At 43.8% G+C, this 15926-nt stretch overlaps 1 protein-coding gene across 1 annotated transcript; it reads right to left on the reverse strand.

The window, feature by feature from the left end:
- Window positions 1–1507: 1507 nt before the first annotated feature.
- LOC147964597 (uncharacterized) lies at window positions 1508–2185 on the reverse strand. Its single transcript, XM_087530049.1, has one exon. The coding sequence runs from the start codon at window positions 2183–2185 to the stop codon at window positions 1508–1510; it is 678 nt and encodes a 225-aa protein (XP_087386175.1).
- Between the last annotated feature and the right edge of the window lie 13741 nt (window positions 2186–15926).

The following is a 15926-nucleotide window of genomic DNA, read 5'->3' on the forward strand; positions in this document are numbered from 1 at the left end:
AACCCTTCAATGAAACGGTGGTAGTATCCGGCTAATCCAGGAAAACTCCGGATCTGAGATACACTTGCGGGTGGCAACCAGTCGAGCACATCCTTTACCTTGCTTGGGTCCACTGCTATACCCTCAGCGGATAGCACATGCCCGAGGAATCCAACTTGCTTGAGCCAAAACTCGCATTTACTGAATTTGGCATATAACTGATGCTCACGGAGTCATTGTAATACTGCGCGGAGGTGTTCCATATGCTCTTCTTCACTTCTTGAGTAAATGAGTATATCATCGATGAAGACGACCACGAACTTATCGAGGAATTCCATGAATACTTTATTCATCATGTGCACTAAGAAGGCGGGGGCATTGGTGAGGCCAAAAGACATGACTGTATATTCATAGAGACCGTAGTGAGTGGTAAATGCGGTCTTGGGAATATCCTCCTTTTTAATTTTGAGTTGATAATATCCAGTCCATAAATCAATCTTGGAGAACACCTTGGCTCCACTGAGCTGATCAAACAAATCATCAATTCTTGGCAGAGGGTATTTGTTTTTGATTGTGACATCATTCAACTGACGGTAATCCACACACATGCGCAGGCTGCCATCTTTCTTGTCAACGAAAATAGCAGGTGATCCCCATGGTGAGGAGCTGGGGCGGATATACCCTTTTTGGAGCATTTCATCAAGCTGTTTCTTTAGCTCCGCTAATTCTGATGACGGCATTCGATAATATTTCTTGTGTATTGTTGTGGTTTCGGGCACAAGATCTATTGCAAACTCAAGCTCTCGATCAGGTGGCATGCCTGGCAGTTCTTCGAGGAATACATCAGGAAACTCGCTGACCACTGGAATTAATTCCATTTCAGCTATTGCTGTAAAGACCATTTCCTTGGAGGGTATGCTCCTACGAGCAATAAATTTTGTAGTTTGTCCCTCTTGGCCGGTTAGGTTGACTTCTCGGGTCGCACAATTTACGCACATTTGGTACTAAGTCAGTCAATTCATACCCAAGATAACATCCAACTTATTAGACTCAATAAGTATCAAAGAGGTTGGAAAACGGACTTCGTTGATATTGACCTCCAAATTGCGGTAGACTAGATTGCTTCTGATTAGTGATCCCGGGGTTTGTACCAGCATATTCTTGCCCAACAGCGAACATGGAAATTTGTTTTGGGCAACAAAACTCCGAGAAATAAAAGAGTGGGAAGCCCAGAGTCAAATAAAATTACTGCAGGTATGTTATTAACAGGGAACATACCAATGACGACTTCAGGATTCTCTTGGGCTTCGTCGGCGGAAATGTGATGAACGTATCCCGTGATGTCGTTCGGATTTGGGCATGCCTCCAGATTGAATGTAGCATTGGTCCGGTTGTTCTTGGGACACTGCTTGGCATAATGTCCGGTTTGTCCACAACTGTAACAAGAATTGCTGCGCAGGCGATTCTCCAGAACTGGGTTGAGCACATCCTTCTTGACTTGGGTGGTGGCCTTGTTAACATTTTGTTGCTAATTTGACTTGTATGCTACCTGAGTCGGCTGCCAGGTACAAGCCTTGTGCACTGGCTGCATTTCCTTTCTTAGCTCAATCTTGCGTTTGTGATCGTTATGGGTAGGCTTATTATCTGATACAAGCTTGTGTTCCCTTTCAGCAATGAAAGCCTTGTTCACCAGGGTTTGGAAATCTGGGAAATCGAGCATACTGAGAGCACAATGGAGTTGCGGGTTTAATCCACCAAGAAACCTGTCCATCTTTCTTTCCTCAGGGGCCACGTCATGTTGAGAGTAACGTGGCAGGTGATTGAATTTCTGCAAATATTCTCCCACAGATTGACTTCCTTGGAGGAGCGCGAGGAATTCATGCTGCTTAGTCTTCATAATTCCTGTAGGGATGTGATATTTCCGGAATCGCTCCTTGAAACTTGACCAGGTAATTTCTTCATCAGCAGTCCCTGTGGCTCTTTCATTTTCCCACCATATGGCAGCAGCGCCTTCAAGATAATGTGTTACAAATGGAACCTTATCCCCTTCATCAGTTCGAGCAACCTCAAGCTTCTTTTCCATAGTTCTCAGCCAACCATCTGCATCCGAGGGATCACTGGCCTGACTGAAACTGGGAGGCTTAGTCCTTTGAAAATCAGATAACTTGGAGTGATGGCCGGGCTGATTTCCATTCTGCCCAACCATAGCTTGAATACTTATGAATATTTCCATCAGATCATTATTTCGTCTTTCCTCGAACATACGCATAATTCGCTCAGTGGAGGGCGGATTTGGTGGTGGAGGCGGTGGTGGAACGTACGGCTCGGGTGATTGTCCTACCTGTCGTGCGGAACGTCGAACAGGAGAACCCTCGTGAACGTTGCTACTGCAGCCTCCCCGCGTCATCCTAATATGATTTTCCCAAGTCAATGCAACCGAGATGAGAAGAATTCAAACTAAACTGGGGAGAAGCCAGCAACAAAAAAATCCAAGTAAAACTGAAATGGTGAAGAAAATACGGCGAATAAAATAATGTCCGACATAATTATACATAGACTCATACATGAAAGATAACAACATGCCAGGCCCAACTACCCTCATACATGAAACGAAACATCATGACTCGTACGACTACATCCATACTCAATCCTGACGACTGCGAATACTCGGAAGCTCTACTACTCTGCTGGTGATGTGGGGTCCTCTCCTGAAACGGACCTGGATCCTGAACTGACGGGGTTAACTGAGACCTTTGGGTTAAAAGTTACATGACGACGCTGCCTCGAGGGCTCACCCTCTGGGGCAGGTGGAGGGTGAATCATCGGTGCTACAGGAGTGGCGAGGAGTGAAACCCACTCAGCAGGAGCACTAAGTGGACTCATAGTCGCGGTGCCTGAGCTACTCGGAGGAGTAACCGGGGAAACATGGGATCTAGAACTGACAGGAATGAAGGAAGTAAATCCTATAGATGGTGGAGTAGTGGCTGATCTAGCAGAGACTAAAGCAGAGGCTAAAGCAGTACGGGAACGACTCAGCTCCCGAGCCAGCTCGTAGATCAGAAGATAGCTAGTAGTGATATAGCGAGAAAGGTGGCTAGCTACACTATCAGACTCCAGATCAATGACAGGGAAACGGACACGACCATTATCGTGGAGAGAAGGATAGTAATGGAAACCTGGGTGGTTCTGCATCCGGACCTCGTTGTAGCGGAGCTCAACAAGTACCTCGAATGCAGCAAACTGGACAGCCTGAGAAGCAGTAGAAGCGTAGCCGCTTTGAGAGGTATGAGTGTAAGAGCTAGAATTGGAACTGGTGCGCCAAGTAACCATGGCGTGATACTCATACACTGAGTCAGCTAGGCTCTCCCGGTACACACGATAGACTGGATCGTCACCGTGGGGGTACAGTCGACGCCACATGTTACGAAGGAGATGCGGCGACATGTACGGCATCATCTGCAACTGGCACGGATAAAGCACCGGAGCCATCTACACTCACAACCATTAGCAAGTTAGCATAAAAATAAAATCAGTGCATGCAATGCAACAACCAGCTACAAATGTTACCGGCACTCAGCTACAACTCATATCTAATGTCTAGTTAAATCGGCTTAGTCTAGCGTGGCCTACAGTCAGTGCGGCTCTGATACCAAGCGTTGTGGCACCCGGCTCAGAGCGACCGGTTTACCTTGCATTGCCAGCCCAGAGACCTTGTCTTCTGGCAACACACAACAACTTGGTACAGAAAACAACCACTTTATTCATGCTAGGGGAGCATACTTTATATTACAATAGTTAGCGAGGCCAAGCACCACACACAGTGCGGCTGAACAATATGTACATTATTTAGTGAACATAAAGGGGGCCTCGATCTTGACAACTACGCTGCAGCGGAACGACGTCGTAGCGGAACTCCATAGCACAGGGACACCGATGTGGACACGATCTAGACTCGGACATCACTCCTTTCGAACGAGACTTTCCTGAAATCTGGCATGACACGCTCGGTCAGTACATTGAATGTACTTGCAAGCTCACAAAAACCATAAACATAATGACAAACAATATCATGATATTTAACCATTTAACAACAATGCAACAATATATCCAGCATGCTGTTAATATGCTCAAATGGTACTCGTCCCATGGACTGGCATGCCGAATGTGATCATTTCCAAACCACAAACGTCATGATCTCAAAACAAACCCGTGATCCTTACGGCGATCACAACCCGACCAATACATGGCCCGTGATCCTTACGGCGATCACAACCCGACCAATACATGGCCCGTGATCCTTACGGCGATCACAACCCGACCAATACATGGCCCAACTCAACACGATGGCCTTACTGCCATCCTCAGTACAAACTTAGTGTGCAAATCTATTAAGTGTTGACCCATGGTGTACCCTACTTTCAAGCGTGTCCGTAACCGTGGACTCGGCTATCGATAGATTAATACACTCTGTAGAGGTTAGTACATTGTACCCACACTACGGAACCCATGGCCTCGCACTACCATTCGGGTGGACCCAGGGCATTCCGACGAAACCATTTCATTGTCATGACACTCCCCCGGCCACTCTGACTCAGTCCCCATCGGGCTAGTCCTGGGTGGCCCCGTGTCTACCTCCAGACACCTCGACCACCATCGTGGCCACGATACACTCTGGGACCAGGTACCAAAACTTAACTTAACAACGGGCTCACAAGGTTATGCTTGCTTACCGGGCCAGGGTACAACACGCCCATAACCTTCCCTAGATTGAAGCACCGACAAGAAGCATGATAATGAAACGCATTAAGGCCGTCCCATACCGGCAAATGTGGTTGCACTGGGAAAGAGTCATTTCAGCGGCACCATGACCCGTTCAACAACATATTCAAGTTGAGTTACTTATCAGGTTCAACATAAAGTGAAAATAACCGGTGTCACAATGCCATGCCATGCATCACTAACACATGCATCACATAACCATGAAAATCACTAAATCAACTACGCTCCCACGGAGCCATCTGCTACGTCTTGAGGTTGCGTTGGTTTTCCTTGAGGAGGAAAGGGTAATGTAGCAATAGTAGCGTAAGTATTTCCCTCAGTTTTTGAGAACCAAGGTATCAATCCAGGAGGCTCCTCAAAAGTCCCACGCACCTACACAAACAAACAAAGAACTCGCAACCAACGCAATAAAGGGGTTGTCAATCCCTTCACGGCCACTTGCGAAAGTGAGATCTGATAGAGATAGTATGATAAGATAAATATATTTTTGGTATTTTATAATATAGATGCAAAAAGTAAAGATGCAAATAAAAGTAGATTGAAAACAAATATGATAAAAGATAGACCCGGGGGCCATAGGTTTCACTAGAGGCTTCTCTCAAGATAGCATAAGTTTTACGGTGGGTGAACAAATTGCTGTCGAGCAATTGATAGAAAAGCAAATAATTATGAGATTATCTAGGCATGGTCATGTATATAGGCATCACGTCCGCAACAAGTAGAGAGACTCCTGCCTGCATCTACTACTATTACTCCACACATCGACCGACTCCTGCCTGCATCTAGAGTATTAAGTTCATAAAGAACAGAGTAACGCATTAAGCAAGATGACATGATGTAGAGGGATAAACTCGAGCAATATGATATAAACCCCATCTTTTTATCCTCGATGGCAACAATACAATACGTTCCTTACAACCCTTTCTGTCACTGGGTAAGGACACCACAAGATTGAGCCCAAAGCTAAGCACTTCTCCCATGGCAAGAAAGATCAATCTAGTAGGCCAAACCAAACTGATAATTCGAAGAGACTTGCAAAGATAACTCAATCATACATAAAAGAATTCAGAGGAGATTCAAATATTTCTCATAGATAAACTTGATCATAAACCCACAATTCATTGGATCTTGACAAACACACCGCAAAAAGAGTTTACTTCGATTAGATCTCCACAAGAGAGGGGGAGAACATTGTATTGAGATCTAGAATGAGAGAAGAAGCCATCTAGCTAATAACTATGGACCCGAAGGTCTGTGGTAAGCTACTCACAACTCATCGGAGGGGCTATGGTGTTGACGTAGAATCCCTCTGTTGTCGATTCCCCCTCCGGTGGAGCACCGACGAAGGCTCCAAGATGGGATCTCGCGGATATAGAAGGTTACGGTGGTGGAAATTGTGCTTCGTTGGCTCCCTGGATTTTTTCGGGGTACGTAGGCATATATAGGAGGAAGAAGTGTGTCAGTGGCCGCCCAAGGGGCCCATGAGATAGGGGGCACGCCCTACCCTCTCGTGGCCGCCTCGGCTGCTTCTTGACTTGCACTCCAAGTCCTCTAGATCACGTTTGTTCCAAAAATCATGCTCCCGAAGGTTTCATTCCGTTTGGACTCCGTTTGATATTCCTTTTCTTCGAAATACTAAAATAGGCAAAAAAACAGCAATACAGGCTGGGCCTCCGGTTAGTCCCAAAAATGATATAAATGTGTAAAATAAAGCCCATAAACATCCAAAGGGGTAATATAATAGCATGGAACAATCAAAAATTATAGATACGTTGAAGACATATCAAGCGTCCCCAAGCTTAATTCCTGCTCGTCCTCGAGTAGGTAAATGATAAAAACAGAATTTTTGATCTGGAATGCTAACTAGCATAATTCTCAATGTAATTTTCTTTATTGTGGCATGAATGTTCAGATCCAAATGATTCAAAATAAAAGATCATATTGACATAAGAAATAGTGATACTTCAAGCATACTAATCAAAGTAATCATGTCTTCTCAAAATAACATGGCCAAAGAAAGTTATCGCTACAAAATCATATAGTCAGGCTGTTGCTCTATCTTCATCACACAAAGTATTTAATCATGCAGAACCCGATAACAAGCCAAGCAATTATTTCATAAATTAATAATCTCAAACTTTTTCAACTTTCACGCAATACATGAGCGTGAGCCATGGACATAGCACTATATGTGGAATATAATGGTGGTTGTGGAGAAGACAAAAAGGAGAAGATAGTCTCAAACTCTTTCAACTCTTACGCAATACATGAGCACAAGCCATGGACATAGCACTATGGTGGTATATGGTGGTGGTTGTGAGGACAAAAAGGGAGAAGATAGTCTCACATCAACTAGGCGTATCAACGGGCTATGGAGATGCCCATTAATAGATATCAATGTGAGTGAGTAGGGATTGCCATGCAACGGATGCACTAGAGCTATAAATATATGAAAGCTCAACAAAAGAAACTAAGTGGGTGTGCATCCAACTTGCTTGCTCTTTGAGGAAGCCCATCATTGGAATATACAAGCCAAGTTCTATAATGAAAAATTCCCACTACTATATGCAAATGACAACATAGGAGGTTCTCTATCATGAAGATCATGGTGCTACTTTGAAGCACAAGTGTGGAAAAAGAGATAGTAGCATTGTCCCTTCTCTCTTTTTCTCTCATTTTATTATTTTATTATTTTCTTTTTTTTCTTTTTGTCCTTTTTTTTCTTTGGCCTTTCTTTTTTTGGCCTTTCTCTTTTTTTCTTTTTCTTTTTGTAAAGTCCGAAGTCTCATCCCGACTTGTGGGGGAATCATAGTCTCCATCATCCTTTCCTCACTGGGACAATGCTCTAATAATGAAGATCATGACACTTTTATGGATTTACAACTCAAGAATTACAAATCAAGGCTAAAACAAGATATGACTCTATATGAATGCCTTCGGCGGTGTACCGGGATATACAATCAAGAGTGACATGTATGAAAATTATGAAGGTGGCCTTGCCACAAATACGATGTCAACTACATGACCATGCAAAAATCAATATGACAAAAGTAATGCGTGTCATATGAACGGAACGGTGGAAATTTGCATGGCAATATATCTCGGAATGGCTATGGAATGCCATAATAGGTAGGTATGGTGACTGTTTTGATGAAGGTATATAGTGGGTGTATGGTACCGGCGAAAGTTGCGCGGCACAAGAGAGGCTAGCAATGGTGGAAGGGTGAGGGTGCGTATAATCCATGTACTCAACATTAGTCAAAAGAACTCATATAATTATTGCAAAAATCTATAAGTAATCAAAAAAAAACTACTACGCGCATGCTCCTAGGGGGATAGATTGGTAGGAAAAGACCATCGCTCATCCCCGACCGCCACTCATAAGGAAGACAATCAATAAATAAAATTGTGCTCCAAATTCATCACAAAGCGGTTCACCATACGTGCATGCTACGGGAATCACAGACCTCAACACAAGCATTTTTCATAATCACCCAACTAGCATGACTTTAATATCACTACCTCCATATCTCAAAACAATTATCAAGTATCAAATTGATCATAGCATCCAATTCACCTTCTATGATAGTTTTTATTGTACCCAACTTGGATCCTCATCATTCTAGGACCAAATTTGTAACCATAGCAAATACCATGCTGTTCTAAAAGACTCTCAAAATAATATAAGTGAAGCATGAGATACTAGCAATTTCTTCAAAACTAAGCCACCGCCGTGCTCTAAAAATATATAAGTGAAGCACTAGAGCAAAAACTATCAAGCTCAAAAGATATAAGTGAAGCACATAGAGTATTCTAGCAAATTCTAATCAAGTGGGCTTCCCCCAAAAGGTGTGTACATCAAGGATGATTGTGGTAAACTAAAAAGCAAAGACTAATATAATACACGATGCTCCAAGCAAAACACATATCATGTGGTGAATAAAAATATAGCTCCAAGTAAAGTTACCAATGAACGAAGACGAAAGAGGGGATGCCTTCCCGGGGCATACCCAAGCTTAGGATTTTGGCTATCCTTGAATATCTTGGGGTTCCATGGGCATCCCCAAGATTAGGCTCTTGCCACTCCTTATTCCATAGTCCATAAAAGCTTTAACCAAAACTTGAAAACTTCACAACACAAAACTCAACAGGAAACCTTATAAGCTCCGTTAGTGAAAGAAAACAAAACCACCACATAAGGTACTGTAATGAACTCATTATTTATTTATTTTGGTGTTAAACCTACTGTATTCCAACTTATCTATGGTTTATAAACTATTTTACTAGCCATAGATGCATCAAAATAAGTAAACAACAAACGAAAAACAGAATCTGTGAAAAACAGAACAGTCTGTAGCTATCTGTAACTAACGCAAACTTCTGGAACTTTAAAAATCCTACCACAATAGGAAGTCCAGGAAAATTTTCCTATTGATCAGCAGCAAAAAGAATCAACGCAAAAGCACGTTTCTGTGATTTAAGAAAACTAAATTCGTGTGCGCAAAGTTTCTGTTTTTCAGCAGAATCAAATCAACTATCATCATTGGTTATCCTATAGGTTCTACTTGGCACAAACACTAATTAAAACATAAAAAACACATCTAAACAGAAGGTAGATGCAAAATTTATTCAATAACAGCAAGGAAAAATATTGGGTCGTCTCCCAACAAGCGCTTTTCTTTAAAGCCTTGTAGCTAGGCATTGATAGTTTTAATGATGCTCACATGAAAGATAAGAATTGAAGCGCAAAGAGAGCATCATGAAACATGTGACAAACACATCTAAGTCTAACATACTTCCTATGCATAGGCATATTATAAGCAAACAAATTTGCAAGGGAAGCAAAAACTAGCATATGCAAGGAAGAAGAAAGAGACGATGGCAATCTCAACATGACGAGAGGTAATTTAGTAACATGAAAATTTCTGCAACCATATTTCCTCTCTCATAATAATTACATGTAGGATCATAAGAAAATTCAACAAAATAACTATCACATAAAATATTTCCAACACGATTCACATGCATGCGAAGTTGACACTCTTCAAAAATAGTGGGATTAACATTAACTAAAGTCATAACCTCTCCAAACCCACTTTTATCAAAAATATTATAAGATTGAACATACTCCAAATATGTGGGATCTAAAGTTGACACTCTTCCAAACCCACTTTCAATATTATTGGAAACACTATTATCAATCTCATATTCATCATGGGGCTTAAATAAATTTTCAAGATAAGAAGAATCACCCCAATCATGATCATTGCAACAAGTAATAGGCATATATAGCAAAACTAGCATCCCCAAGATTAGGGTTTTTCATATTATTAGCACAATTGCCATCAAGAGAATTCATAGTAAAATCATTGCAATCATGCTTTTCATTGACGGAACTACCAAGTATGGGTGCAATAGCAACGATCTCATGTTTAACATAAGGAACTATAGCAAATTCATCTTTATAAATATTGGCATCATGGCCAAAAGAATAGCAAGCATCATGTTCATCAAGGGATATTTCAATCAAATCATCGGAATCATCATTATCTATAGATTCATGCATATCATTATTTTCTTCCAAAGCAACGGTCATTCTCTCAATAAATTCTTTGACATGGACATTATGAGCATAGTTTTCATGGCAATATTTAAGTATGTCAAAATTTTCAGATTCGTGGAGAGTAATATCATACTTTTCAATCAAAGAAGCAACTACATAAGCACCCTTAAAAGCAACAAATTCTTCAATTTGTTCGATATCATAGTAACTATAAACACCCTTTGCATAAGAAGATAAGATTTCATTTTCATTAAACTCACATAGGTAGGGAAGGTGTTTTTTAGGGTTCTTAGAGCAAAAAGTAAAACCACAAATTTCACAAAGATTCCAAGCATAGCACATCAATCTGTTTATTTGATCCCATATGAGTGTTCCCTTTCCAGACAAACGGTGACGCACAAAATGAGCATGCTCATCTTAAGATTTCGCATCAACTAGGCTAGTTGGGGTTTCAGCACGAGCGCACAAGGATCAAAGATGATCCAAGTAAAACACTTTAAGTGGATCCATAACAATAGATTTTTAGCAAGCAAAGATGCAATCACATAGAAGGCACATGGAGACACAAGCAAACAAAAGGCAAGCGAAAGAGAGAGAGGAGAAGATTGGGAAAGAGAGGGCGAATAAAACGGCAAGGGCGAAGTGGGGGAGAGGAAAACGAGAGGCAAATGGCAAATAATGTAAATGCGAGGGAGATGAGTTTGTGATGGGTACTTGGTATGTCTTGACTTGAGAGAAGACCTCCCCGGCAACGGCGCCAGAAATCCTTCTTGCTACGTCTTAAGCTTGCGTTGGTTTTCCTTGAAGAGGAAAGGGTGATGCAGCAATAGTAGCGTAAGTATTTCCTTCAGTTTTTGAGAACCAAGGTATCAATCCAGTAGGAGGCTCCTCAAAAGTCCCACGCACCTACACAAACAAACAAAGAACTCGCAACCAACACAACAAAGGGGTTGTCAATCCCTTCACGGCCACTTGCGAAAGTGAGATCTGATAGAGATAGTATGATAAGATAAATATATTTTTGGTATTTCATAATATAGATGCAAAGAGTAAAGATGCAAATAAAAGTTGATTGAAAGCAAATATGATAAAAGATAGACCCGGGGGGCATAGGTTTCACTAGAGGCTTCTCTCAAGATAGCATAAGTATTACGGTGGGTGAACAAATTACTGTCGAGCAATTGATAGAAAAGCGAATAATTATGAGATTATCTAGGCATGATCATGTATATAGGCATCACGTCCGCAACAAGTAGACCGACTCCTGCCTGCGGGTGCTCGAAGAGGCTGGGGTGGCAGTTTTTATAGCCGGGCGGCGAGGAGGGTTCGGGCTCCGCCGGAGGACACCTGTCCACGGCGCCCGGCGATGAACTGCGCCAGTGAGAGAGGGAGAAGACGACGGAGGTCATGCAGGACCTGTTTGCGGGCGCGGATGAGCATAGGAGTGAGGGGGAAAGCGACGAGCACAGTGCGCCACACACTGTGCCGTTGGCCGGACCGTGCCCGTGCTCGCTGCGGTGAGCTCCGGAATCGGCGAGCGCCAGGGGGGAGTTAAGGGGGTGGATACAAGGATGGTGGCGAGGATTGGCATGCTTTGGCCGGCTGGGCAGAGAGCACGCGCTCAAGTCGGATGTGTAGAGCGCGTGTTTTGGCCAGCTGGGCAGCGAGGCAGCACGCAGAGCGCGTGTTTTGCATGCCAGCACACTCGGACAAACGCGGTCACCGCGTGAACCATGACATCAGGCCACCCTAAGCACTAACCATGATGTCTGGCGTGTAGTCCTTAGTAGTTTGAAGTGTTACCACGGTTAGGCTTGGATCCAGGTGAAGTAGAAATAGATTTGTACTGCTGGCAATTTTTTGGACAGTAACTTTGGAGATTTACTGTCGTCAAACCATTGGGAGTTAAGGGCTGAGCTTTGGGGTTTTACTCACACTTACTAACGTAAATAGGCACAAGAAAAAGCAGCTGCAATGGAGCTGGTAAAAAGGTAGTTGGTGTAGAAACTACCATTTCTATCCAAAAATGATTTTATTTTCTGTAGCCAAAATATTCCAAAAAGTGGTGAAATATATTTGCTCAGAAAGGTGTCCTAGGGTCCAAAGAATAATTAGGATTTTTCTCAGGATTTTTGGGGAAAGAAACATTAGGTTTCTTTGGAGCACAAAGGGCTAACTATGGTTTTGGAGGGTAAAATGAATATTTTTCGTTTAAGAAAAATATTGCAAGCAATATTTTGGGTTGAACCAGAGGTGAAGTGATGGTTTTGAGGAGGAGAGGGAGCACTTGGGTGAAAATCAAGGAGTACCAAGTGGTTAAGTCCAAATGAAATGATTCAAAACACCAAATTCAAAACCAACTCAACTGAAAACCAGGCAAAGAAAAGAGGGAAAAAACCAGGCTGTCACAACCGCCAAGCTCTAAGCTCTGACCGCTAGCGCACTCATTCTGGCGGTTCAAGTAAAATAGCTCTCTGAAGAGCAACAAGTTGGGTTCTTCTCCAAGTTATACTTCACTAAATACTTGGAAGTTGCAGGTATTAGACACGGAATTTGGTCCGATATCTTGTGGGTGAACATCAAAGAAATGCAACACGTCTCTGAAGAACTTTGAGCCAGGTGGAGTGAAACCCCGGTTCATGTGATCCGTGAAACTAACAACTTCTCCTTCTTTGGGCTTAGGAAAATCGTCCTCCGGGTTAGGAGCACGGTAAGTCATGACTTCTTTCTTCGGCAGATAGCCGGTCTTCACAAAATCGTCAAGAGTACTGTCTGTGACAATGGATTTAACCCAGTTGCAGGAGGTGGGTTCCTTTGGTGCCAATATGATTGAAAAGCCTAAGACAAAGAAAAAAGTACCTATTCAAATTTAAGCCGGGCAGGAAAATATTACAGCGGATAGTCAAGATGGTGGCTTACGAAGGGGCCTAATGGTATAAGGATAATTATGTCAAGGTTATTTAAGCCGCCATAGGCTCAATAAGCCACCATAGGCTCAATAAGCCGCCAAGACTATTTAAACCGCCAAGGGTGGTTCAAGTTATCAATTGAGCATTGCCTCTTTTAAACCGGTGATCAGAGTTGCCATGGCTAGATGAATCTAACAAGTGCAGATTTTTGTCTAAGTGTTGAATAAACAGATTTCACAAACTACAGCTATTATTTTGGATCAAACAGACGTTCAGAAAAGAAAAATTTCTAGACCTAAAAACATAGTACATAGAAGTTAATTCGTTCTACTGAGGATTTTTTTACAAAGAAAGAAGATCTGCCAGCGCCTAAAATGGATGCCGAGCAGCTACCGCACAAGATCTACGCTACTGTTGGATCAAAGAAACCACAGCAGAAGCAAATGCGAAGAACTGGAATGAACAGGGAACTGTACAGATGAACTCGCAAACCCTAGCATGGATCTATGGTGAGGAAAGGGGAAAACTTACTACGATGGATCTGCTGCAGAGGGCGCCGCTGTTTTCTGGTCAAGTTCAGGTCGATGCAGCGGCCTAGGTCGATGGAGACGAGATGCCCTGCTGCGGCGACGGCGGAGCTCCAGTGACAGACGGGGGCGAGAGGAAGAAGATGCGGAAAGGGAAGAATGAGGAAGACCTAGTTGGGTCTATTTATAAGGAAGGGCCACTAGAAGAGCGCTAAAAACGAGCAGGCTGAAAATATGAGTTATCCAACTACAAGGACGCCTCGATTTTTGGGATGGTCATCAAGACAAAGATCCATTGGGATGCATTGGATAAAACGTGCTTTTATGAAAAGTGACGTCATGGCGGGTAACCACAAATTCAGAGGATGATGTCATGGTGGGTTACAAACATCTCATAAGGGCAGAAGATTTTTCCTTAAGTGTCAAAGATTGACATGAACCAGCTCAAATCAATCTGGGGCCTAATGTTGGGGATATAACTATTGGTATGACCCGTCCAGGAGGGGCCACGTTATACTTGCAAATATTCTTGAAGCCCAAGACGCAGAATATAGATGGCGGTTTAGTTAAGGGCCCAAGGCCCAAAGGCGACTTAAGGCCCGTAGTAATAAACCGCCATGTATGCGTGACTTGTAATGTAAGGCAAGAATAGTTAAGACACCGAGCCGGACCTGTTTATGAGCCGGCTGGGACTCTATGAGCCGCAGGGCGTCGACCACTGTATATAAAGGGATGACCTGACGGCGGTTCAGGACAAGTAACATCAACTCGAGAGCTAGGTCAAGCGATTCGCTCCTTGGTTATCGAGACATAAGCAATCCCACTCAAAACTGGATCGTAGGCTTTTACCTTCACCGTAAGGGGCCGAACCAGTATAAACCTCGTGTCCTTTGTCCCAATTAACCCCTTTAAGCTTCCTAGTTGCGATGGCTCCACGACTAAGTCCTTTCACTAGGACATCTGCCATGACGACACCGCCTGAAACGGTCACCGCTCCTCCAGAACGTCAATGCCGCATTTCGGGACTTAACTGCAGGTGCAGTTGGTGTGTAACTAACATGCGGGCTAGATGCCTGTTGGGCGCACATGTCAGTGACCCAACTGCACATGTAGTTAAGTCACTGAAGCAATGTCCGCATTCACGCCAGACGCGACCTCTCATAGGCGCTGGCATTGCAGTAGCGTGACGGTTGAGAGAGCGCCACCCGCGCGGCATCCTGGTGCAAGCGACTGCTCCACGTTTATGACACCACGGCCATCCTTCCGTCCGCCGCACACATTAATGACATGCGGCTGCCGACGAACATTCTCCGGCGCCAACCGTCCATCCACCTCTCATGGCTCATTGCCATTCGCTCGCTATATTAACTTGAGCCCGAGCTCCCAGCCATAGCCAAAGACCCACACTAATTCTCCTCCAGTCCCTTCCTTCTGTCGGCACCACTCCAACAATGGTCTCCTGGCGCTCCAAAGCACTCTTGGACGTACTTTCGAAGGAGCAGGTAAAGGACATCGCCGGCTCCTCCCCCCCGGCCGCCCTCCGCCGCCATGATCACGAAGTCGGCACGCGTGAGCGGGCGTAGCCGACAGCGAGGAAGAGTAGTACACGGTTGGTCGCCGCCGCTCTGGTCCCAGCAAGGCCACCGCTCCTCCACTCAGTCGATGCCAAGCTTGTTGGGGTAAACATCAGCGGCCGATTAGCTGCTTGACGGTGACATGGAGGCGGAAATCTTCAAAACCTTGCGCTCCAGAGGAGGAGGTTATCGAGGTGGAGCTGGACAAAGCCGAGGCGGATAAGGAGGAGGCAAAGGTAATGACCGGCATTCTCGGGGCTCATGGACGGACATGGTGGTCGGGCACCGGCAATCGTTTAGATTAGGTTTACAGTAGGTTTTAGTACTGTTTGTGCGAAATATGTGATGAATTTCGTCTGGTTAATTTGAAATTTGCTTTGTTTGCTCGAATTTCGTCCGGTCAGTTCATATAGTTGTTGTAAGGTATGTGGGCAGCATTGGATGGCATCCTCTAGCATCAGTGTCCTCAGACAGATGCCGGTGTAAATTTGCGGGCCAGCACTGGAGATGCGCTAACTATCATGCTATAATTGCTAACAGTGCTCCATTATTTCGCAGGGAACAGTTATCCCTCGATCAAAATCGGATCTGCCAT

This window comes from Triticum urartu, chromosome 6A (assembly GCF_056163025.1).
Source record: "Triticum urartu cultivar PI428250 chromosome 6A, HENAU_Tu73, whole genome shotgun sequence".
NCBI classification, from domain to species: Eukaryota; Viridiplantae; Streptophyta; class Magnoliopsida; order Poales; family Poaceae; genus Triticum; species Triticum urartu.